The sequence below is a fragment of the Molossus molossus genome, unplaced genomic scaffold (genome assembly GCF_014108415.1).
Source record: "Molossus molossus isolate mMolMol1 unplaced genomic scaffold, mMolMol1.p scaffold_m16_p_10, whole genome shotgun sequence".
In the NCBI taxonomy this organism is placed as follows: Eukaryota; Metazoa; Chordata; class Mammalia; order Chiroptera; family Molossidae; genus Molossus; species Molossus molossus.
Window position 1 is genome coordinate 7,538,638 of NW_023425345.1, and position 23,122 is coordinate 7,561,759.

General features: G+C 61.0%; 1 protein-coding gene across 1 annotated transcript in view; it reads right to left on the minus strand.

Moving 5' to 3' along the window:
* The window catches only part of TOM1 (target of myb1 membrane trafficking protein), a 38,343-nt gene that overhangs the window by 6,877 nt on the left and 8,344 nt on the right, over positions 1-23,122 (minus strand). The window contains exons 2-11 of the mRNA XM_036252370.1: positions 15,691-15,775; positions 12,407-12,485; positions 11,441-11,590; positions 11,052-11,186; positions 10,788-10,934; positions 8,200-8,316; positions 5,800-5,933; positions 3,810-3,843; positions 3,378-3,471; positions 2,614-2,734 (exon numbers count right to left, since the gene is read on the minus strand). Of these exons, the coding sequence (XP_036108263.1) occupies positions 2,614-2,734; positions 3,378-3,471; positions 3,810-3,843; positions 5,800-5,933; positions 8,200-8,316; positions 10,788-10,934; positions 11,052-11,186; positions 11,441-11,590; positions 12,407-12,485; positions 15,691-15,775 (1,096 nt within the window). The remainder of the gene's footprint in view (positions 1-2,613; positions 2,735-3,377; positions 3,472-3,809; positions 3,844-5,799; positions 5,934-8,199; positions 8,317-10,787; positions 10,935-11,051; positions 11,187-11,440; positions 11,591-12,406; positions 12,486-15,690; positions 15,776-23,122) is intronic.

Consider the following 23,122-nt stretch of genomic DNA (forward strand, 5'->3'; position numbering starts at 1 on the left):
GGGCTCCAACCCTGAGCCCCGACTGAGGGCTCAGACCTGCAGGCCTGCCTGGGATGGAGAGGACCCCACTTCCTGCCTCTGGGACTGGGGTCAGGGGTGACTGCATGGTGGGTACATGGCTGCAGGAGGGAGGGAGGGAGGGGGTTGCTGGCCAAAGACGGAACAAGATCGCCAAAGGCTGTCGCCAGATTTGGCTAAACTCCAGGAATGAGAAATAGGGCAATGACCCCACACTCAGGAAGAGGTCCCGTCTTCAGCCCTTTCTGAGCAGCTCCCGTCCGCTACCTTTACAAACCGCAAGACCGCACAAGGCTGCGTTTGCAGGGGGGACTCCAGCCCGCGGCCAGTGCGGCAACTGCTGGGTGAGGCGCCATCTGCGCTGGCTCCCGCGTGAACACCCCCACCCCCAGTCTGGCAGCGGAGGAGGCTGATTCTAACCGTCCTCTGGGGACGCCAGCCATCCCGGCAATAGTGGGGAGGAAGGTGGGGTGACGGGTGGGGCGGGGCTGACACTGCACTTTCCCAGGCAGAGGACAGGGAAGGAGGTGTTTGGTGGATCTGAGGTGAAGTCTCAAGGGAGCAAGAAAATAAGCCAGGAGCAGGAAGAAAACCCAGGCTAGTGGGGGCTGGGGTGCCTCCCCTAGCTGCTACAGAGGAGCCGGGAGGCAGGGGAGGCCCAGGGGAGGCAGCCCTGATGCTTGGAAAGATGCTTTTTCTCCCTCTGAGCCGGCAGCAGCGAGGACATGGCACCGTAGCACCAGGTCAGCCAGCACTAGGCAGAAGTGAGCCCCAGAATCCCAGCTGCACGGGTGGGGACAGGGAGCTTCCTCCAGCTGTGGGTGGGGCCTGGGGTGGGGAGCACCCGCACTCTGCTGAGGCCGGGGCTGCACTAGCTCCCGGCTTTGGGAATTGGAACCCTGTTCCACTGAACTCCTTCCTGCACTGCCCATCCACCCTCCAGGGAACGGGCGGCTGGCACGGCAGGGGCCTCTTGGATAAGCCCCCACATTCCCATGCGGCTATTCTGAAGAGCGGCGCTGGCCACGCCCGCCCACGGCCGCAGCAGCAGAGCGCTGGCACGCGCCGGTTCGCCCTGGACGCAGGCTCTCGTTCTGGGGACCATCTGCAGGGCCTCGCTGGAGCCAGCCTGGGAGCGGGGAAGGGCGGGCGTGTGCTCATGCCCTTCTGGAGCGCGGCGCAGTACCCCTGCTAAATCTGGGCCGCGGGCGCCAGCAGGGAGGAAGAGATGCCAAAGGCTGCGCAGTGCGCCCTGACCCCGGCGGCCTGCTCGCTCGGTGCGGAAGCAGTCATGCTGCTGTCCCTGTGCCTGAGACACGGCAGGTGCCTTGTGGACAAAGCCAGAATAAGGCAGGTCTGGCCCTAGGAACAAACCGAAACCGATGTGTCCCTTCCCTCGAAGAAAGTTCTTTCCTAATTACTCCCATGCCTCTCTTCCTCCCTGCCACACACCCCTGCACAGCCTGAGGCCCCGCCATCCCTGGGGGTCACGCCTGCAGCAGTGGAGGGCCTGGTGCCAGGGGCTTTGGGACGGCCAGTGCGCCACCCGCCTGGGCCTGCTGGGGTGGGCCACCCTCCTGGCTCTGACGTCCCACCAGACTCACTAGCTTGCGCCTGCACAGCAGCCTCAGGGCCCTGACTCCATGGCACCTGTGGGCCCCGGCCCCAGAGCCCTCGGGGTTGGGACTGCAGATGTCCCCGAACAGTGATGCGGCTCATGGCTCATCAGCCCTCCTTTTCCCAGAGGCGGGCATGGCCGTGGAGCCAGGTGGAGAGGGTAGCTCTGGGGCCTCCAAAGACGCCAGAATGACCACTAGGGAGCTGGGGGTCCACTGGGAAGCTTCCTTAGTCCATAGCTCTCCTGACTGTCCGTCTGGCTAGCCCCAGCTCAGACCAGAGTTCATAAGCAAGGGGCTGACAGCAAGCCTCGGCACACTGCTTCCGACACCTACACGGAATCTCCACCGTGGGAAGTCGAGGCAAGGGGCTGGCCACGTGCCCTGGCTGCTGAAAGCATCTCCCTGGATGTGGAGAGGCCCACGGAAGGGCAGAAGCCCAGCTCTGGGGCAGTGGGCAGGCCCCAGTAGGGTGACGGGGCAATGGAACGACGGAATGTCTGCGCAAGCCCCCGAGGACGGCTCAGGAGCTTCCCTACCCCAGAGGGCACGTGCACCACGCACGGCGCAGGCGCCCGAGTCGGGCTGGAGACACTGTTCACGCACAGACAGACCCAGGCTCCCAACCCAAGAAGCCAATTAGCTCCCTGACCTGGGGCAAATGACAGGCTCTCGGTGCCTGTTTCCTCATCTGATCACATGACATAAGATCCTGGCACACAGCTGGTCACCGACCTACAGGTGGGCCTTCCCCATCCAGCTCTGCCCGGGGGCCAGTCAGTCTGCCGCCGGGCCATGGGCTCTCTGGGCCACGTGGGACTTAGGAGGAAGGAAGTGTGCCATCCCGAGGGGGCATGGGCAGGGGGCTATGTGCTTTTCCACAGGGTGTGCCCACCCACAAGCGGGTTCAGGGGCCTGGAGAGTCTCCTCGGATAAGAAGCGACCCAAACTGCAGGGATCAGGTGGGCCGGCCACTCACTCTTTCCGCTGGTCAGCCAGCGAGCTGCCCCGTGTCAGCGCGAACATGTCAAACTCGTCTTCCAGCTGGCCAGGGGTCTCCAGAGACTGCAGGCCAGCTCTCACGCTGCCGGAGCCCAAGTCTGCAGGACAGAAAGGCCACCTAAGACTCCACCCACTGTCCTTGTACACGCGATGGCCACGCTGCTCCGTCAGGCCAGGGCTGGCTCTGGATAAGCAGCACGGAGGGGGGTGGACAAGGGCAGGACGTATGGATGGGGCAGGCCACCTGTTGGCTGAGGGACCGTGGGCACAGTCACTTCCTCACTCGGAATGACCTCCAAGGGCTTGGCAGGAAGCAGGCAGGCAATAATATTAAACTAATCACAGTGACGTGCCAGCGATGGCTAACGTGTGCTGGGGGCACACTCTGGGCCTGGCACCGGTCTGCGCCTGGTTCATGCCGAGCTCATTTGGTCTCCATGACCACCTGTGAGGAAGGGCCAGTCCTGCCCATCACAGAGCAGCAGAGACTTGCCCACACTCACGGGATCATGAACTCTCATGATTCCGCCATGAGAGTTCAGGGTCGAGGGGCAGTCTCAGAACAGTGGGCTTCTGAGGCTCAGCCGCTGTGGGGCTGTGAGGGAGAGTCCCACGTGTTTTGTCCCTTGTGGCGAGATTGAGCTCGGGACCCGGTGAGGTGGGGTCTGGGCTGACACCCTGCCGCTGGCACCCCAGCTCCAATGGCATCACAGGACAGCGCCCGGGGCGCCCCGCACTTACGCATCCCTGCCAGCTGGGACGAGAGGCCGCCAGTGGCTGCCGGGTCAGGGCCCATGTCGATGAGGTCAGCAGCCGCCTCAGCCTCACTTGGGGCCTGGGGAAGGGAGACGCGCCGTCACCCCGCCGTGGCCTCACCGCCCTCGCCCCTGAGCCCTGGCGCCTGCCTGGGCCCTGGCAGCTATGACCTCGCAGTTTTCCTTTCTCCCCTTGTCTCTAGCTCTGCTGCTCCCTCTGGGAGGGCGGGAAGACCCCTGGGCATCAGCTGGTGGCAGAGCCTTAAAGGGACAGTGACACAGAAAGTAGGAAGGGGACTTTGCCAGGAGCCTAGGTAAGAAGGCACATCCCGCCCAGGATATGGGGGCAGGGGGAGGTGAGCACAGCCCTTCTCTGTCGACAAGGGCAGGACCGAGTCCCGGGAAAGCAGCTGCGTACCTTGGTGGTCTGGCCCGTCCGGAACCGCTCAAACCTGCGAGACAAAGAGCCGAGTCAGGGAGGCAGACAGAAGGCCCTGGGCACAGCCCCGGCAGAGTCCCCACACTGCAGGTCAGCGAGGGTGACGACACGTCACTTGTCCTGGTCAGACCCAGTGATGCCCGATGTCCCCAGGGAACTAACAGTGCTTCTTTCACTTCGAAAGTGTCCCAATATGGACGATCAATTGTCGGGCCATGCCAGTCAGGACAGGCATTAGACCGGGGAGTGGGAAGAGACAGAGGAGCCCTGGCCGGTCTGGCTCAGCGGCTGGAGCATCGGCCTACGGACCAGAGAGTCCCGGGTTCGGTTCCCTCTAGGGGCACGTACCAAAAAAAAAAAAAGAGACAGAGGAGACGGGGAGCACGGCACAGGGCAGAGGGGAGGGCCGTCCCGTGGACCGTGCTGGGACACACGCTTGTGTGCGCGCCAGCAGCTCCCTGTGTGGCCAGGAAGACAGGCATCCCTACACTGCACCGGGCCAGGCGGTGGGAGGGGGACCGAGGAGACTGTGGCCTGGGGTCTGTGCAAGTCCTGGCCCTGTCACCTGTGTGACCGTGGGTAAACCCCATCACTTCTGCACGTCGTCTCCTTGTCTAAGAGACGGGGTGACAGTGGAATCTGCCTCCCAGACATGAGGCTCAAGCAGAGACACTGAGTGGGAACAGGGAAGCACATCAGGCAAATGCCAGGACTGATGACAGTGGGTGCAGAGGGGTCCCAGTCACCCCCAGGTCAGGCCCTTGGACCACCTCACAGCCCACCCCCTGAAATGGCACTGGGCCAGCGTGCAGGAGAGGGGCAGATGCGGCCTGCAGAGCCCACCCCTCTCTCAACTGGTCCAGACTCACTGAGCGAGAGTCTGTGACGGACGAAGAGGAGGCTGGGCAGCGTGTCCTGACCCAACACCGTGTTGCAGACCCGACGGCACGGGCTCCGTCACCCTACAGGGCAGGAGCCACCCTGCGCCCCGTTTTACAGATCTGGACAAGTGTGGGGGATGGTTTCTGCAGCCCAGCCCCCATTCTCTGTTCTTTTGTAGTAGCGCCTGAGTGTTTCTCTGGGGAACTGCTTCCCCCCTTCCTGTGAGCCTGGAGGGGCTGCCATCAAGGGGCCCTCCTGTCGCCCAGCCTGGGGGACAACAGAGCTGAGCCAGACTTTCTCTCTGGGCTCTGACCCCTGAGCAGGATGATACAAGGGAAGCGCTTGGACCCGTTTACTGCTGGGGACACCCTGGGGACATGGCCTAGAAGCTTCTGCCCCAGGGACCCCTGGGCCACCCTAGGATCTGTCTGCCTCGCTATTTCACTCTTTTTTCCTTTTTAAAGTAAATTAAATTTTTAGAAAAAGAGGACGGGAGAGAGAGCGAGAAACATCGATGTGAGAGCGATCTATCTGCTGCCTCCTGCACGCCCCCTACTGAGGACGGAAGCTGAAACCCGGGCACGTGCCCTGACCAGGACCGAACAGGGGCCTCTCAGGCCGTGGGACGAGCTCAGTCCACTGAGCCACACGGGCCCAGCTCACTCACTCTTCAGAGTCTAAAAGCTACGCATTTAATAGAGGCTGTTCATCTCATCCACTCTTTTTCTAAGTCAGCCAGAAAAGCTTTGTGTAGCTTGCAGTCAAAGAGCCCTAACTAAGTCAAGTATGTGGCCCAAGGCCCCGGCGCCAGGCAGTGTGGAGCGAGCGAGCACAGACCAGGCCATCCTCTCGGGGGCCGGACGCAGGGACAGAGGTGCAGGGCGCACTCTGGCAGGAGGTGAGGGTGGGGGAAGGCTGGGTGTGCACGCCCATGCTGAAGAACACAGCTGAGGACACGTGCACTGGGTGGCAGGCCTGGTGTTGGAGAGGGAAATAAAACGTCAGCCAGCATGGGGAGACCAGGAGCACAGGTGGGAGGGCAGGCGAAAGGGGGGGCCGCTGGCCAGATGCCGGGAGGGTGGGCTACCGTTCGTGGCGCAGGAACACATTGTTGAGATTGTCGTTGACAATGAGCAGCTCCTCCGTCAGCTGCTCGTTGGAGATCCGGGGGATGAGCTCCAGCACCCGCTGCTGCATGGCTCGGCACGTCCGGTTGAGCTCCTGCAGGAAGTGAGGAAGACATCCGTGGCCACTGGACCCAGAGGGAGGCCATCTTTCAAGGATGGGCTCTGGCCCCTGGTGCGCCTCGGAGAACGAGGTTCCCAGACTGGACGTCAGGCTCCACAGAACAGCTCAGGGTCTGCGAGTGAGCCTCCGAGTCTCGCGCCTGAGGCTCCGCGCTGTCCTCAGCCAGCATGGTCAAGGCTGCTGCTCTGCGCAGACCTCGGAAGGAAGTCCCTGCCACCTTTGCTTCGCTGGACACTGAGGCTGCCACTTCTCTGGGTGTACTGGTGTTCCTTTTTGTAACCAACACACAAGCGCGAGCTAGATAACTCCAATTCCAACCACTACCCACAAACCCCGATTTTGAATTTTTGCCTCATTGTTCTCACTACTTACTTTCCTGTGAGCCTAAAAAAAATACTTTTATTTAGGAATACTTTTGGATTCGCAGAAAAGTTGCCAAGACAGTCCAGAGAGCTCCTATGAGCCTTCCCCTCTCTCCTCCTTAGTCTGGTGTCTGTCGAACTAAGACAGGAACACGGTGCAGGCTACTAACGAGACCGCAGGTCCACGCAGGCTCCGTCCTCCCACTGACGCCCTTTCTGTCCAGGACCCCACACTGCACACGGTCGCCATGGCATTGGTGGACTTAAAAAATAGTTTGGCTTTTCCCCCCCCGTTTATTATTTTTTTCCTCATCCAAGGATATGCTTTTTAATGGCTTTAGAGAGGAAAGAAAAGGGAGAGAGAGAGGAAAAAGAGAAACATCAATCACTTGCCTCCCATATGCACCCTGATCGGGGATCAAACCCGCAACCTGGGTATGTGCCCTGACTGGGAATCGAACCCACAACCTTTCGGTGCATGGGATGCCGACCAAACCACCGAGCCCACTGGCCAGGGCTCGCTGGCGGACTTTCCATCAGCAAGTGTCACACGGTAAACTTGCTGGGAAGAGAAAGGAAAAGCCACAGCCCGTGAGCATCCACTTGTAGGCTGAGCGCTCCTTTGCTCAGGCGCCTGGGCCACGGTCCTGAGGTCCAGACAGACTGTGGACGGGCACTGGTGCCGTGGCCACAACCAGCGCTTTCCCACGCTGCCCGACACTGATTTCGGTTCTTTCTGGACCCTGCTACCCGCCCCCTCCTAGGTCAGGCCTTCTCCTCCTGGGGTTCCCTTATCTGCCTTTCATGTGACTTTCAACGTCCGGTGGGTCTCCGCCCTCTTCCTCCCATGACCAAGCACACTTGTGGCTCTGTCCTTACTTCCTTGTCTTCTCAAGAGCAGCAGGTGGAGCCAGGCCCCAGGTCCCAGCTCTGCTGCTCACCAGCCATGGGACCCTGGACACACCACATGGCCTCTCTGCCTCAGTTTGCTGACCTGGAAAATGGGGGTGAACCCTGCCTCATAGGAGAGGGTGAAGATTAAATAAATGAATGTGTATTAAGCGTCGACATCAGAACCTGGCACGCGGACATGCTTCGTGCATGGGAGCTGCCCTGTCACCCAGTCCGCCCGCCCAGCAGTCACTCAGGCCTCAGACCCTGGCTGGGGACACACAAAATTAACTGCACTCGAGTGACCCTGCTGCCTCCTGACTTCCTCGAGCGGCCCTCACAGCCCGCACCGTCCCCGCACCGTGTTCTCCCACGCCGACACTACGTCCTGCCGCCGAGGGAAGGGCCCTGCCCAGGCAGACACAGCCTCCAGGAGCGGGTCTCGCGGGCACAGACTCAAAGAGGCCACCACCGAGCACTGCGCCCCCAGGGGTTCTGGCCACTCCTGCGCCTTGGGGTCCCCCAGCTTTCTTGGTGACTCGACAAACACACCTCCGAGGGGAAGGTGCTTTTCCCCTAACCCAGCCCCTGCTGCTCCAGTAACCCCACGCTCTCACCAGCTGGGGCCGATCTCGGGACACAGGAGGCCCACACTCCCACTTGCCTCAGTGCCCGGCGCTTTCGCGCCCGCCGAGCTCGCACTCTGAGGCTACGCCCGCCCACCCTTTCTCAGCACCGGTTTTTGGGAGCTTACTCTGAACCAGGCAAAACCTAACCCGACTCTCAGGCCAGACTTGTGCCATGAAGGCTACGTTGGCGCTGCGGCAGAGGGGCTGGTCTGCGTTCCAATCCGCCAGAGTCGCAGTCCCTGGTTTCAGCACTCAGGTGACCAGGAGCGCGGTCAGCACAGGAAGTGCGGCGTGGGTGGGGAAGGAACGCGTGGGCCGGAGGAGCGAGACGTGGCCGGGGAGGGCGCATGTGCTCACCTGCAGCAGCTCCAGGTCTGCGGGCTCCGCCTGGGTGGGCACCAGCTCCGTCAGCATCTCCGACATCACCCTCACGTTCCCGCTCACCATCTCCAGCTCGCTGCGCAGCTTCCCAACCTGAAACACACCGTCGCCCGGGTGAGGGGCCCGGGGTCTGGAGCCAACGCAGCTCCCAGGGACAGCCTGGCGCCACCAGCCGCGGGTGTGGTGCCCAGAGGAGCTGACCTCCAGGCCACAGGCCCTTCACAGAGGCTCTACCAACCGTTATCATCTCCAGACTGGGGAGCCGGTGCGGGGAGAGGCCGAGAGGAAAGCAGCAGAGGCGACTGCGCCGCAGGGCGTGCCGGCAGGCTCAGCATCCCCTGGGTGCAGGCAGCTAACAAGGCCCCGAAGGGCAGTCCCCCAAGGAGAGAGGAGGGAGCCAGAGGCCTGCTTCCCGTCTCGGGTGGTGGGAGTCACCCTCTCTCCTCTCCTAGGCTGACGGGCTTTTTGTCTTGCTCCTAGTCTGTGTGTGGTCCCGGGTCTGCGCTGGTGCTCTGGGCTCTTCCGGGGATGAATCCCAGTGCCGCCCCCAGTCTGAGCACAAGACTCAGATTTAGTACTTATTAAGGGGGGTGAGCAGCTTTCCCGTGATCAAAGGGTGAAGGTCTTGGCTGGGGGGGCTGTGGTAAATCTATCAGTCTCTTCCCCTGGGTGGGGTGTCTCCTGCTGTGGGCTCTGCGGGGTGGAGTCCCCTCACGAGCACAGTGCGCACTGTGGACGGCGGGCAGGGTCAGTATGAATTTCCAAGTGACCTGGCTGAAGAACCCCTGGATCACGGAACATCTCAAGGGTCTAGTATTAAGTGGCGTACACCCTGGGAAACGCTCATGCATTCGGAATCGGGTGACCTAGTGGATTTCAGAATCTGAGTGTCACTATGTAAATTACGACACCTGTGACAGTGGCTTTTTCTTGACCACAGGAGAAGTGCCCAGCACATCACGTCTGTGCTAGTGAAACGTGACCACCGTCTCACAAGGCGCCGCCTTTACAGAGGAAGACGTGAGCGCAGACACGGGCGGTGCGGCCTCTACGGTCTGACGCCTTGCGCACCGAGCGCGCTGGATCCATCTGGCCTACTTAACGAGCACGCCTGGTGCAAGTGAATGGAAAAACTGCCCCGGTCAGATGGGACCCAATTACGAGTCAGTTACATCACCGAGTGTCTCAGTCTTACATGTCCCAGGAGACAATGGGGCTCTGAAACGAACAGACCATGCAGTTTTGTTCAGTGAGAGCCTGCTGCACTAGACGTGGTCAGAGACTTAATCCAGAGAGATGCTAGACTTCAGGCAAACTGGTTCAATTCCTCACTGGGTTAGATAAATGTTGGATCACAGGGTGATGTCACATACTTTTTTTCTTAATTTTTTCAGAGAGAGAGGACGAGAGAGAACATCGACTGGCCGCCTCCTGCATGCCCCCCACTGGGGTTTGGGCCCACAACCTGGGCATGTGCCCAGACCAGGATGGGAACCAAACCGGCGACCTCTTGGTGCATGGGTCGGTGCTCAACCACTGAGCCACACTGGCCGGGCTGATGTCAGAATTTTTATGTACCTTCAATTATTTGTCTAGTTAGGAAAACTTTCCTAGTGACATGTGTAACTCGGGGAGGTGACGTGGTGAGATCTCAGAGGTCGGAGTGTGGAGGGCTGTCTGGTAAGTCTGTCTGCAAGCCCAGGGCACCGTGCCAGCGACCAGCCTCGCGTCGCTCCCCTCACATGCCCGTATCTTTCCCACCAGCACTGTCGGCAGCTCAGCTTTTACACTCAGCGGATGTGACGGGGCTGTTTGTAAGACACTCCAGGGGCACCCCGACAGTGCAAGCCTTGACCCACGCCCGCAGCCAAATGACCGAGCACCAGCTGACGCTGGTCCTGGCTGAGGACATCCCTCGCAGGGAGAGAGCTTCCGCACGCCACGACCTGCTCCTGCCGGCGGGCAGGGCACCTGGCCTCCAGCTTCGGGAAGGAGAAACTGAGGGACAAAGGCTGACTAAGACCCAGTCTGAGGAGGGTGACCTTCCACAGCTCCTCACAGGGCCCTGGGGAAGCCAGCCGACCCCTGGAATCTCACACTGCGCCTCAAATCTTCTCGGGGCTCCACAGGAAGCATCAGCGTGCAATGCGAGGGTTTTAGAACTATTTTTGGTGTGGATGCTTTAGAACTGTTTCAGCTGGAACCTCTGCTCGAATGACACCTATGTGAGCACACAAGAAACCACAAAGAGCGCGGGGCTGCTACGGACACGGGCTGCCCGCAGGCACTTCGCTCCCTGCCTGAGGGCTCCGCGGAGAAATCTGGAGAATGGCTGACGTACAGGACACAGCCTGCCGCCAGGACAGAGGCAGGGAGGCTTGGAGCTGGACAGACTTGAGCTTGAATCCCAGCTCTGTCTCTGATGGGCTGTGTGGTTCTGGGCCAATGAATTTCTGTCTCTGAGCCGCGTCTTCCAAACCGGGAGAGGACCACACACCTGTGAGGCTGCTGTGAGGACTCAGCCCCCACCCTGACCCTCTCGGCTCTGACCCAGGCCCATTTACCTGCTCAGGGGTTGGTGCTATGGGTGTGTCGCTAGAGAGGACAGCTGGGGTGGGCAGAGGAGCCGTGTGCTGACTGGGGTCCCCCCGATGGCTGGCGTCAGTGCCCACAGAACTCTGTCCCGATGGGGTCTCCGAGCTGAACACGGTCTAGAAGGCAAGCGAGTGGTCAGCGAAGCTGGCAGGGCCCAGGAGGGAGCTGCAGAAACCCTTGCGGTGACTGCTCCGGCCTCCCCTTCCCAACGCTCCCCCCGTGAGTCCCCTCACCCTCTGGGGCGTGTGGATGGGCGACAGCATATCGAGGTCGGTCATGGGGAACTCCAGACCCTTCCTCCGCAGGTCCTCGTAGACAGCGACGACACCTGTCAAGTCGGGCGAGCTGCGGAACGCGTCAGCCCAGGACTGGGAGGGGACAGGCATGGCCGGTGACCACTGCTCACTGAAGCCCTTTAGTGCTCACCTACCCAGCCCGAGACAGCAGCCCCCCCCGCTGGTCCTTGGACTGCCTCACCCAGACAGCCCACTGCACAGCAAGGCCCATGGCTGACAGGTCTCCCGCTGAGACATCGCTCAGCAGACAAGACGGCCCAACAGGAAGCCAACTGCAGCAGCCGCGTGGGCACCTTGCCCCGCCCGCCCCGCCCACCCCGCCTCACCTGGATGAGGGTGAGCACTTTGTCGTGCACGATGGTGGGGGGGTTGTTCTTGGGCAGGATGGTCCTCACCAGCACGCCCTCCACAAAGTCCTGGCTGGCCACCAGCACGTGGAAGCGGTGCCCACAGTTCTTGACACAGGTTTCCAAGACCTGGCATCCGGGAGGCGCCCAAGAGCACCCATCAGGGGAGGGGAGCGCCCAGGGCCCCCACCCTCACACTCTGCTTATGTCCCAGGGGACAGCTGAGAGACGGGGCTCCCTGAGGTGAGACCCGAACATGGAGAAGCAGGGACAGCGCTGGGGTCCGGGCTGGGGTGGCAGAGGGCGGCGTGCTGGCTAGGGGCCCTCACGAAGTGGCCTCAGTGCCCACAGAACCCTGTCCTGATGGAAGGGAGGGGGCTGTCCAGGTGGAAACCAGAGAGAACGTCAATCGAGCAGAGACCCCGTGGCCCAGGAAAAGGCAGTGAGCTCCCCTCGCCACCTGTTCCTGTCCCCGCAGCAGCTGCCTGTCCCCTGGACGTAAGGCTGCTGCGGGCAGGCGGGCACGGAGCTCCCGCCGCGCTCCCCGCCAGACCCGCCCCGACAGCCAGGGTGCCACTCGTCCCTAGCTCGGCCTGTGCGGGCGAGGGGTGTCTTCAGCCACCGGCATGTGTTTTCTGTTCATTTTTCAGGCAGGGCGTCCAAGCGCCGAGGACACCCCGCTGGGCCTGCCAGGCTCCCTGCCCGCGAGGAGCGGGCTCACCGCAGGCCCTGTGGCCCAGGCTCTCGTGACGGTTCTGCGGGGACGCGGGCCTCAGTGTGCCTGCTCACAGCCAGAAGGGGGAGAGAACTGGACCCTGAGGCCTCTCCGGGCGCTCGGCTGCCAGCAGCGCTCTGCCCACCGACCTCTCCTTCCCAGCCCCGGAAGAGGGGCATCCCCAGGGGGCTCGGCCCTGCCACGGCCAGACGCCAGACCAGGGCACTCACCGTGAGGGCCAGCATCACCTCATGGAAGTTCTTGTTCCCGGTGATTCTCTTCTTTATCGCTCGAAAGGCATCTTTGGGCCTGGGCGGAGGACAAAAGGAAGGCTGGGCGGAGGCATGGGCCTCCTGATCCGGCACGCAGGCTCCTGCCTAAGATCGGGGCTCTGGGAATGGGGTGCTCTTCCTAGCCGTCCTGTCTGTTTCCTGTACATCCAGGTTCTGAACACGCCACACACTGCCTACCCCACCAAAATTCTCGGGTGGAACTTGAGTAGTACCTGGCAGGGATTCTCAGTATGTGGTCCCCAGAATCCCTGCGCCAGAACACCTTGGGGAGGAGGTATGAGTGTTTCTCAAAAACACAGAACCCTGACCCCCTCAACCTGCTGAGCCAAACTCTCGGGGATCTGCAAGCCCAGCACGGCCCAGGGACACCCTGTGCAGACGGATGTTCACGAGCCCGGACTGTAGGTAGAGTCCTAATGCCTTGTCCTGCCAGCTCCTCTGCCCGCCCACCCTTTCCCTCGTCTGTATGTGCCCACATGTGCTGGCCGCCTGCCGGGACACACTGGTGGATGAGACCACACCGCCCTGCTCTCAGAGGTCAGTGTTCCCAGGAGCCAGTGAAGAGGGAAACGAGGGTCCTGTGTAAGTGATGGGGGGGGGGCAGGGAAGTCTTCTCCCAGGAGGTGGCAGCGCAGGTGAGTGACTGGGAGGAGACGGAGCCCCTGTGGGGGCAGGGGCAGTGGTGAGGTAGAGACGAGAGCCTGGACTAGGGCCCTGGGGTGGGAGGCACCGAAGACGGCCACACGGCGTGGGGAGGGTGGAGGGAGGGGCTGGAACACTAGGGGTGGATGAGCCTCTGTGCAGGGCAGAGGGGGCCTGAAGGCCGCGGTGGCAGCCTGCTCTCCCTGTCCCATCTGTAACCTGACTGCCACCCCCACACCTCACCCCTGCCCCCTGCCCCTCTGCCCTGACAGGTGACATCGATAACGTCGCCCAGACTGACCGCTCTTGCCTAAGAGCCTTTGTGACCCCCAACCTCCATGTCCTAGCCCACGATGCTGTCCCCGTCCTCCATCTCCCTGCGTGCCCTGCCCTGTGGCACCAGGGGCCCGCCGGCCACAGGCGCCTCCTCGAGGGCGGGGACACATCCTAGGGGACGACTTGCCTTCCCGGCCCAACGTGCTGCGGGGAGCATGAGCACGCTCCCTGGGCCAGCGAGGGCTGTGGGGCCTGTCCTGCTGTCTGCCTGGGCGTCTGTCTGCCTGTCAGTACCGGCCAGTCCAGGGCAAGTCAGGAGAGGCGGGCCCTGACACAGGTCACCCAACACAAGAGGGGGGCAGGAAAGCCTTCCTGGGAGCGTACTCCGTGAGGGGCCGAGCTGGGGAGGACACTCAGGGTGAGACCCTGGACCCTGATGGGAGGGACATCCCAGAGGTGCGAGGAAGTTTTCAATGCAATACCCTGGGGCAGCTCCTCGCCTCCAGGCTCCCTGGGGGAAGTGGATTCTGCTGCCGGCTGGGCCGCTCACCTGTGGCCACTTCAGCTGCAAAGGGACCTGTCTCCACTTCTCTCAGAGTGGTGGGCCCAGCACTGGGCATCAGAGGACCTGGTGTGTGTGCCTAACACTCTGCCAGGAACCCAGAGCGGATGACAAGGAGGCCCTGCCCCAGTGGAAGAGGGACAAGAGACTAAGGCTTAGACGGGCGCAGTGGGCGAGGGCCACGTCTGCTCTGCCCGCTGCTGCGCCCGCAGTGACATGCCTGGGGCACAGGCACACGAACCAACAGCGCGCACCTGAGCATGGGAGCCCCAGCTCTGTCAGGCTTACAAGGACCCGCAGCGACCTCTGCCCCCTTCACGCACCCCGGACCTTTGCAGAGGCCCTGTGAGGTGTCCTCCTCCTGTCTTCCCTCTTGGTGGCCCTGACATCTGCCCCCAACTCTCAGCCCCACTCTTAGGGTCCAGACGTAGGTGCGAGTGTCCCCTCTAGCTCCTTGGCAAGCCCACGAGCCCCGCGGGGGACACACGAGGTGCGCAGCAGCTCTCCTGATTGGCCACGACTGAGCAACGCAACCGCCCACAGCCTCCCCCGGGCTCCGATCTGGTGCCCCCTGCTGCCTGCGCCCGGCCTGCCCCTCTACACAGGCATGGCTTGGCTGAGGACCCCTCACAAGACCACTGGCCATCCCACTGGAAAAGGAGAGGGAAACGAGACCCTGCTCCACCTGTTGATCTTTTTTTTTAAAATCCTCATCCGAGGACATTTTTTGATATTTTGTTCAGATAGAGCGGGAAGGAGAGAGAGAGAAACATTGATGTGAAAGGGACACATCGAGTGGCTGCCACCCACCCGACCCAACCAAGGCCGGGGACAAGCTACAACCGAGGTACGTGCCCTTAGAGGGAACTGAACCCGGGTCTCTCCAGACCGCAGGCTGATGATGCTCTAACCGCTGAGCCAAACCGGCCAGGGCACCTGTTGATCTTGATTTCCCAGAACCGAGGCCTCGTCTGGCTGCACTTCCTGCTGAAGGTCATCCCTCGCCTCCCCACCCCCCTGGGTCTTCCCTGAGCACAGTGGACGCAGCAACCCTCCGCCCCCTCGGGGCCTTGGGCTCACGGCTAGAAGGACTGAGAAGAGTTTTGCCTTTATGGACGAAGACCTGGAGCGGTGGAGCGGCTTGCCCAAGGTCCACAGTGGTCAGCGATGGCGAGTCAGAGACCAGGAGTGGGGCAGCATGCCTCCCCACCCGAGTGGGGACGTGGCAGGGCTCCTCGGCACCGCGGACTCTGAGGTCCCTGCGTGAAAATGCTCAGCAAAGGCCACTCAGCTCTGCTTCACTGTCACGGCCCCTGACCCCCGACACGCCCTCTGGCCTCGCACGACGAGGAAGTGGGAGCCCGCTCTTGCTCACTGAGAAGGCGGGAGTCCCACACACGTTCCTGCCCAGCATGCGAAAGGTGCTGCGGGCCGCCCTCACTCCGCCTTGCCAGCTGGCCTTGTCCCAGGAGGTCTGGTCGGCCGGCTGCTGTGCAGGCTGTGCAGGCGGGTGGCCCCAGGGGCCAGCTGCACACCGGCACCTCTGGGCCCCTTATCCCTCTGATGAGAGGGTTGACGGAATCGTGGTTCCAAAATGCCACGTTCCCGACTGGGGCGGGGCTCAGACGACCTCTGCAGCCCCTCCTGGCACTGAGGGTCACCAGTGGGGGCTCCCCGGCAGGAGGCAGGCTGCGGCAGAGTCCACGCCGCACGGCGCAGCTGTCCCGCCTGTGCCACTTACCCTTCCTCCGTCTCGTTGATGATGTCGCAGATCTCCATGTTGAGGGCCCAGTCCTCGCTCTGCAGGGAGCCATCTGTAGCTTTCTCTAAGAAGAGGGAACCACAAGTCACTAAGGCGTGTGGGGTCCCAGACAACAAACTCCAACAGTGGGGTGGGGGTGTGTGGTGATGGGGTAGGGTGGGAAGAGGGGGGAGGAGGGAGGGCAATGGATGCCCCTGGGCAGCAAAGCTGGGCCAGGCGCTGTGTCAACAAGGCTGCCTAAACTGCCCCAGTTCTCATCAGCGGCCGCACTGGGCTGGGAGTGCCGCTGTCCTGTGACCGCCGGGGAAGCGTGGCTCGGGGGACCGAAAGCACGAGCAGGCACATACATCAGGAGGGCGGCTTCACGGTGCTTGCCTTTGACACGACAATATGTGTTTTGTTTTGTTCTTGTAAATAAAGTATTCCCTTTGACTTGGAAGCGCTCACATGTTCAGAAAGTTCCGAAGTGGCAAGCAGTGGAGAGTAACTCCGTCTGCCTCCCCCGCCCCCACGCCCCAGAGGCCCCGCTGCGACAGCTTTCTCCACTCCCCCAGAGACAGCCCTCAGCCCCAGGAAGGTCCAGACCCGTTACCGTTACCGACAGGCCTGGCCTTGGCCTGCCCCTTTGAGCCAGGTCCTGTCTGCAGACCCTGAGAACCGCCCTGAGCGGTGGTGATGCAGAGAAGCCACCCAGATGGAACCTGGCACAGAGCAGGTGCTCAGTAAGGGGGGTGACAGTTCGTTCTTTGTTTTTTTTAAATCAAGGTGAAGGTCACATAATATAAAATTAACCATTTTATTATTTTTTTCCTTTTAATTTTTTTCTCTTGATTTTAGGGAGAGAGGAGGGGGGAGAGAAAGAGGTATAGAAATATCGATGAGAGACAACATCAATTGGCTACCTCTTGCATGTCCCCCACTGGGGATTTGGCCCAAAACCAGGGCCCAAGTCATGTGCCTGACTGGGAATAGAACCGGTGACCTCTTGGTTCATGGGTCGACGCCCAAACACTGAGCCCCATCGGTTGGGCAAACCATTTTATTTTTAAAATTGATTATTTAGAGGGAGAGATGGAAACATCGATGTGAGAGAAACATCAACTGGCTGCCTCCTGCATGCCCCCCACTGGGGATTTGGCCCCAAACCTGGGCATGTGCCCTGACCGGGAATGGAACCAGCGACCTCTTGGGACAATGCTCAATCCACTGAGCCACACCAGCCAGGCTAAAATTAATCATTTTAAAGTGTACAATTCATTGGGAGGCGAACACAATAAAACGTACAGATTATGTATTACAGAATTGTACAACTGAAACCTATGTAATTTTATTAAGCAATGTCACCCAATTAAATTCAATTAAAAAAATCACAATTATAAAAACAGCGAAGTGTGCAATCCAGTGGCATCTGGTGCACTCAGTGCTGTGTGCGCATCACCTCCATGGGTTTAGGTGGTGCTGTCTTGGGACAGGGTTCCCAGCTGAGCGTCAGCCATGAGGTTCTCCTCTGTCCAGGCCGGCTCACGGCCGTTTGCTGAAGATCTGCTTGGTGCAGGGCCCAGGCTGGCCCTTCCCCCACTGTCGTGGGGGAGGCGGTAGGTGAGTGATGAGCGTAGAACCGTGCGAGGGCAGTCATACACGCTCTTTAAAAATCGAAGTGCTGTCCCTCCACTCGAACACACTGCTGCGTTCACGGACCTCCGACCCCTTCCCGACCCCATCGGCACACAGAGCAGTTTCTAAGTCCCAGCAGCGCGCAGCCGACTTCCTACGCTGCTGTTCTCAGGCCACGTTCCATCACGCACGTGACCCCCGGCTGGCATGTCAGGCACACACACGCACTTTTACAGGCATAGGTGTGTGACAAGACAGGATTTCATCGACGTTTTAAGGTTGACAGTGAGACCGTGGTGTCCTGGCAGGGCCTACGCATGTCCCCTCCCCCATAGCTGTCTCCTTGGCTTCCAGACCCTGGTTCCAGGTGCACACACCTGCTGGCACAGCACTGTCAGCCATCTGCCACCTACCGAGAGAGCTCGATGGACCGGCACACGGAGCGTGGTGTGATGGCACAGCCGTCCTGCGAGGGAGGCACTCGTCACCTGTTCACGGCCGACAAGGGTCGGGAAGGCTGAGGGGCGCCAGCTCTGCTCTGGGCACTGGGGATGCGCAGGCAGGACAGATGGGCATGGTGCCAATCCTATGGCGCCCAAAGAGGCGAGGCTCTGAGCCCAGGCCTGTCAGCTCCCCAGAACTGTGGCTTCTGTGACCTTGGTTTTGAAATTGGCCTGACTTCATTCCACCCTGGGTCCTACCTGCAGCCAGATGGATGCCAGGATGGCCCGACACATGCCAGGCAGCTGAGGCGTCCAGCTCAGGACCCAGCAGCAGGGTGGTCTGCTTTATTCCCTAGATTGTGGCTGGGGGAGGGGAGGAGGAGGGCTCCCTTTAAAGGGTTGAAAGATGGACGCGTTCACCCTACAGTGATGTTCTGAGTGTGTCTTCTTTGTGTTAGTCTCTCCACCTTGGGGACTCACACACTTACTGAGTTTCCTGGGAAGAACCAAAGGGAGCTGGAAGAGCACCCTCTGAGCAGAGGGGGTGGGCCCTACTCGGGGGGTTAGGGGGCAGTAGCTAATCACCCATGTAGAACCTGCTTCCTTCAGAAGCCACGTCTCAGTGACTCCGTCCCTTGGGCCAGGAAGGTTAGTCATCCCTGACTCCTGGACCTCTCTAGCTGGCACATTCCCGCTCCAGACTCCCCCCTCATTTCCCCGTTCCCTTCCCACCCGGTCCTCCCCCACTGCCCCAGCCGGCCACCGCCCCCTGCCTCTGGACCACGGCCTCAGCTCCTCCTTCCTCGCTCCTCCCACCCATTTCTCCCTCCTGCCCAGACTAAACTTTCTGACCTTGAACATGATTGTGTCCCTCTGTGCCCCAACTCTTCAAAGGCCCCCAGCCCTCAGCCAGGCCTCCAGGCCCTTCTACAACAGCAACACTTTAACTTCCCAAGTTATACACTGTGCAACACTCAGTATCGTTCCTGTCTCCCTACGGTGTGGCTGACCCTCACAGGCACAGGAGGTGCACAGTCGCCCTCGCCCAGCCGAAGGAAACAGGTACAGAGCCGTCACGGAGCGGCAGGGGCGGCCCCTGATGTCTGGGAGCTTCGCTTGCCCACACAGGCGCTCCGGACCACGCAGGCCACTTGCCCCTCCTCCCAGACCCTGCCTCCAGCAGCAAGGCTCCAAGTTCCTCTGTCAGAGCCCCTTACGATGCCCCCGTGACCCCTGAGAGTGGTGGACACCTCTGTCCTCCTGGGGACAGAGCACAGGCCGTGGAAGGGGCTGTGGGCATGCTGGGAGGCAAGCAGGCTGCCGAGGGGCAGCGGGCTACCGGTCAGGCAGGAGCGCCGTCCCGGGGACTCGAGGCGGGTGCAGAGGGCCGCGGCACGTGTCTAAGCACCGGCAAGTTCTTTAGTCCTCAGTGCCGGCGCTGGGCGGAGCCATTCAGAGGGAGGAGTGGTTTTGGGGGTGAGAGAGAAAAAGGGGAGTTCCAGTCAGACTAACCGGGAAGGGGGAGGAGGAGGAGAGACAGGGCCCACCTGCAGTGTCAGCAGAGGACAGGTGCCCGGATCAGGTCAGCCCCCCCCCCCCCCCCCCCCCCCCCCCGCCCCATCACTTGCCAGCTGCCTGCTTCAGGGCTGGGGGTGGATTGCAGGCTGGGAGGGGATAAGACTCTCTCACTAAAGATTTCCATGGGGCAGGTGTGTTCCATTAAGGGCAGGAATTTAAACCCACAGGAATCTGGGGCTATTTGTTTTGTTTCTGTGTTTAACCACAAAAGCACTCAGGTACTGTTTGAAGAAAGGGAATGAGAACACTGTGGATGGTTACCGGTTCCGACAGAATGACTCCCTGACCTCTGGGCTGTGGGCGGTGACCTTGCAGCCCCAGCTGCAGTTCTGCTCTTGTCCAGCTCCGAGGACACCAGGCCTGCAAACCTCTGCCAGCCACTGGCCAACTGTTGTCTGGGGCTGGCTGGGTGCCCGTCTGTCTGCTCAGCAGCGTGTCCTCTCCATGTTGGGCCTGGTGCAGACGCCACCCCCCGAGGGCTCCAGAGGGCCCGGGGCAGGCACAGTCGGGCTGGGCAGGGGCACAGGTTGGAGTCTGGCCCACCTCTGCACTAGAGACCATGGGCAAGGATCCAAGCCCTCTGAGTGCCCATTTTCTCATTTGTCAAACCAAGACAAGCCTGCCGGCTTCGAGGGACATTGAGACTGTACAGCCAGACAATGTCGGGGAAAGAGCAGTGACCACTGACTGCTAAGTACACCATGACCGTGACTTAGGCTGAGAGCAGAAAAGAGTGGCCACCGGAGACATGTCAGCCCCAGGCCTCTGGTCCCAGCCTGTCCGTCCCTGGGGGAAGCCCTGCTCTTTCTGCTGCTCTGGAGGAGGCCACTTCTGTGGGTGCTCGGTGGGACGTGGTCGGTGGCATGGACGCGAGCCACACTGACCTCCTACTCCCCAGGCCAGCCAGGAGGGGAGCAGCCTAGAACCTTCTCCATGCCCTGCACATTCAAACAGCCCCCAAGTTCTGTGGGTTCCAGCTGCTCAACATATCTGAGCTACCCCCACCCATCGTCACGGTGACAGCTCCGGGCTGGGCCTGTCACCTGCCCCAGGCCTGGGCCATGTTCCTCAAACATAAATCCAAGCAGTACTTTTTCTACCCCCACCCCCCACCTGAGGGTCAAAACCTGAACCCGTCAGGGGCTAGGAGAGACACTGGGGCTGACCTCGGCCACAATCAGCTGTGTTCTTCCCACTTTGCAGACCTCGTTTTTAATATGTTTTTACTGATTTTAGAGAGAGAGAGGAAGGGAGCGGGGAGAGAGAGAAACATCGATTGGTTGCCTCCTATATGAACCCTGACCAGGGACCAAACCCGCAACCTGGGTATGTGCCGAATGGGAACTGAACTGGCGACCCTTTGGTGCCCGGGATGACCCCCAACCAACTGAGCCGCACGGGGCAGGCTGGACTGTCTTCCTTCAGTTAGGCTTTGGTTTGCAGACGCCCCGACAACAACGAGGACGACACCCACCAGCACACACGCTGGCACTCAGTGTGCACCACCAGGCACTTCACACCAGTCTGTCCCCTCACCCCAGCCCTCAGACCGAGGATGAATACACAGAGGGGCACAGAGACACCAGTGACCCGCCCCTGCTCCAAAGAGGTCTGGCTGAACTCCCTCCTCTTCCCCACTGTGTTACGTGCCTCCCAAACACACTCAAACTTGCCATCTAGGCCGAGGAGGCACCGGTGAGCAACGCCGACCGGGTCCTGCCCTCAGGAGGGTCACAGTCCAGTGGGAGGCCACCACTGACACTGCAAAAGGCACAAATGCTGCAACAGAACAGACCAGGCAGACAGCACAGGGGTGAGGCCTGGACGCACCAATGAAAGAGGAAGTGCGTCGCTGGTCCCGCTCATCTTTTAGGCCCTAGCTCAGGGCCAGCTCCTCAGCGCTGCCGCCAACTGGGCAGACTGTGACACCTGTCATCCTGCACTGGGACAGCAACATCGTGAAGAACAGTGACAAGCCGACCAGCATTCACTGAATGGCTGCCCGTGCAGGGTGCCTGGCGGACCTCCTGTGTCCCGTCCCCACAGTCCTCGCCACCGATGTGGGGCAGCTGACGCCCAGTGCCCGGGAGGGGAGGGCCAGGTGGGCCCGTGTGGCTCTGAACTCACGCACTCTCCCTCTGCTCGGCCCGAGGACGTCTCTTCCGCCTTAGCGGGCGCCGAGCTCCTGGGGCATCCCCATCGCTCCGCCCTGCTCTGGCGGGACAGAGAGCAGAGGGTCGTCCAGTGTTAGGGGAAGGGCTCGCTGAGTCTCCAGGTGGCCTCGCTGCTCCAGGACAATACTGAGCACCCCCAACCCCCATCGCATTTACTGTGTCACTGACCCTAAGCTCCCCTTTTCCACTCCCGAACCCCTTGATATTGGGATTTAAAAAATAATATATTTTTTCTTTATTGATTTTAGAGAGAGAGGAAGGGAGAGGGAGAGATAGAGATAGAAACATCGCTGAGAGAGAACATCGACTGGCTGCCTCCTGCACGCCCCCCACTGGGGATCGGGCCCACAACCTGGGCATGTGCCCTGACCGGGAATTGAACCAGCGACCTCTGGTGCTCAGCCATGGAGCCACACCGGCCGGGCTGGGATGCTTCTTACAAATATGACCTATCAGAGCTCAACTGGCAGCTCTTCCATGGCGTCTTAGAGAATGGTTGTGCCAATGAAGGTTGTGCCTGTGTGGACAGAAAGGGAATTCCTGAGAGGCCAACGCTGAGAGCAGACCTAGTCCAGCAGTTTGCTCACCAGGGGCTAGGGACAGAATGGGGGTTCGTGACCGTAGTCAAGAAGACAGTCCCGGGCTGCGTCGGCTCTAGGCGCCCCACAGGCCCCTTCTGAGGGCCTCCCCTGCGCCTGGCGCCCGCCGGCACATGCACGGCCACCCCGTCCAGACCAGTTACTGAAGGCCACCTTGCAAGCCTCGTACCTCTCAGATCACTCAAAGGGGAGGAAGAGAACCCTGCCCTTGAGGAGGTGCTCGCGTGGGCAGGGGTCAGCTGGACAAACGTTTTCAGTGCGGAGGGGATACAGGGGGTGACGAGTCAGTTCGGGTCCGTGGAGCTGCGAGAAGCGGCGAGCACCACAGAGAATGGCAGGTTCGGGAGGAGGTGCCTCCCCGCTGGGCATGGAGCACGCGCTGCCAGGCCAGGCGGGAGGCGGAGGAGAGCTGTTCCGGTAAAGGAGTGGCTGACTGGATGAACTGGTGATGAATCAGCAAGGATGATGGGAAGAAGAGAGGAGGAGAAGGGCTGGAGGGTCCGTCTCGGACTGGGGAGCAGTGACCTGAAGGAGGCTGAAGGTCCCAGGAGGGAGTGAGGCTGTGGAGGGGGAGGGAGATGTGCCGATGGTTTGGGACTGACCAAGCTCATGCTGGAAAGAGGGACCCAGGCACAGAACCGCACCAAGCCCCATGGTGGTAGCCGCCTTCCTGGCCTACCCAATGGCCGTCCCTTCCTTCTCACCCGCCGATGCAGCAACCCCATTCCCTTTGCAGTATCTGGTCCAGAAGTGGGCAAGCGACCTGGTTGTGACCCCTGGGGAGTATGGGGTTAGCTGCTGGGCAGCACCGCTGGGAGGCCCCTCCGGGGACACGGCACAGTCCAGGAAGGGGAAAGCCTTTTACCCCTTCCCCTTCCTGCTCTCTTTTGGGAGGTGAGCATGGGAGCATGGTGCCTGGAACTTGAGCCTAGGAGGTGATAAGCTCAGAACACACAACAACGTGCTAAGGACAGAGAAAGGGCCTGGATGTTTCAAGTCATCA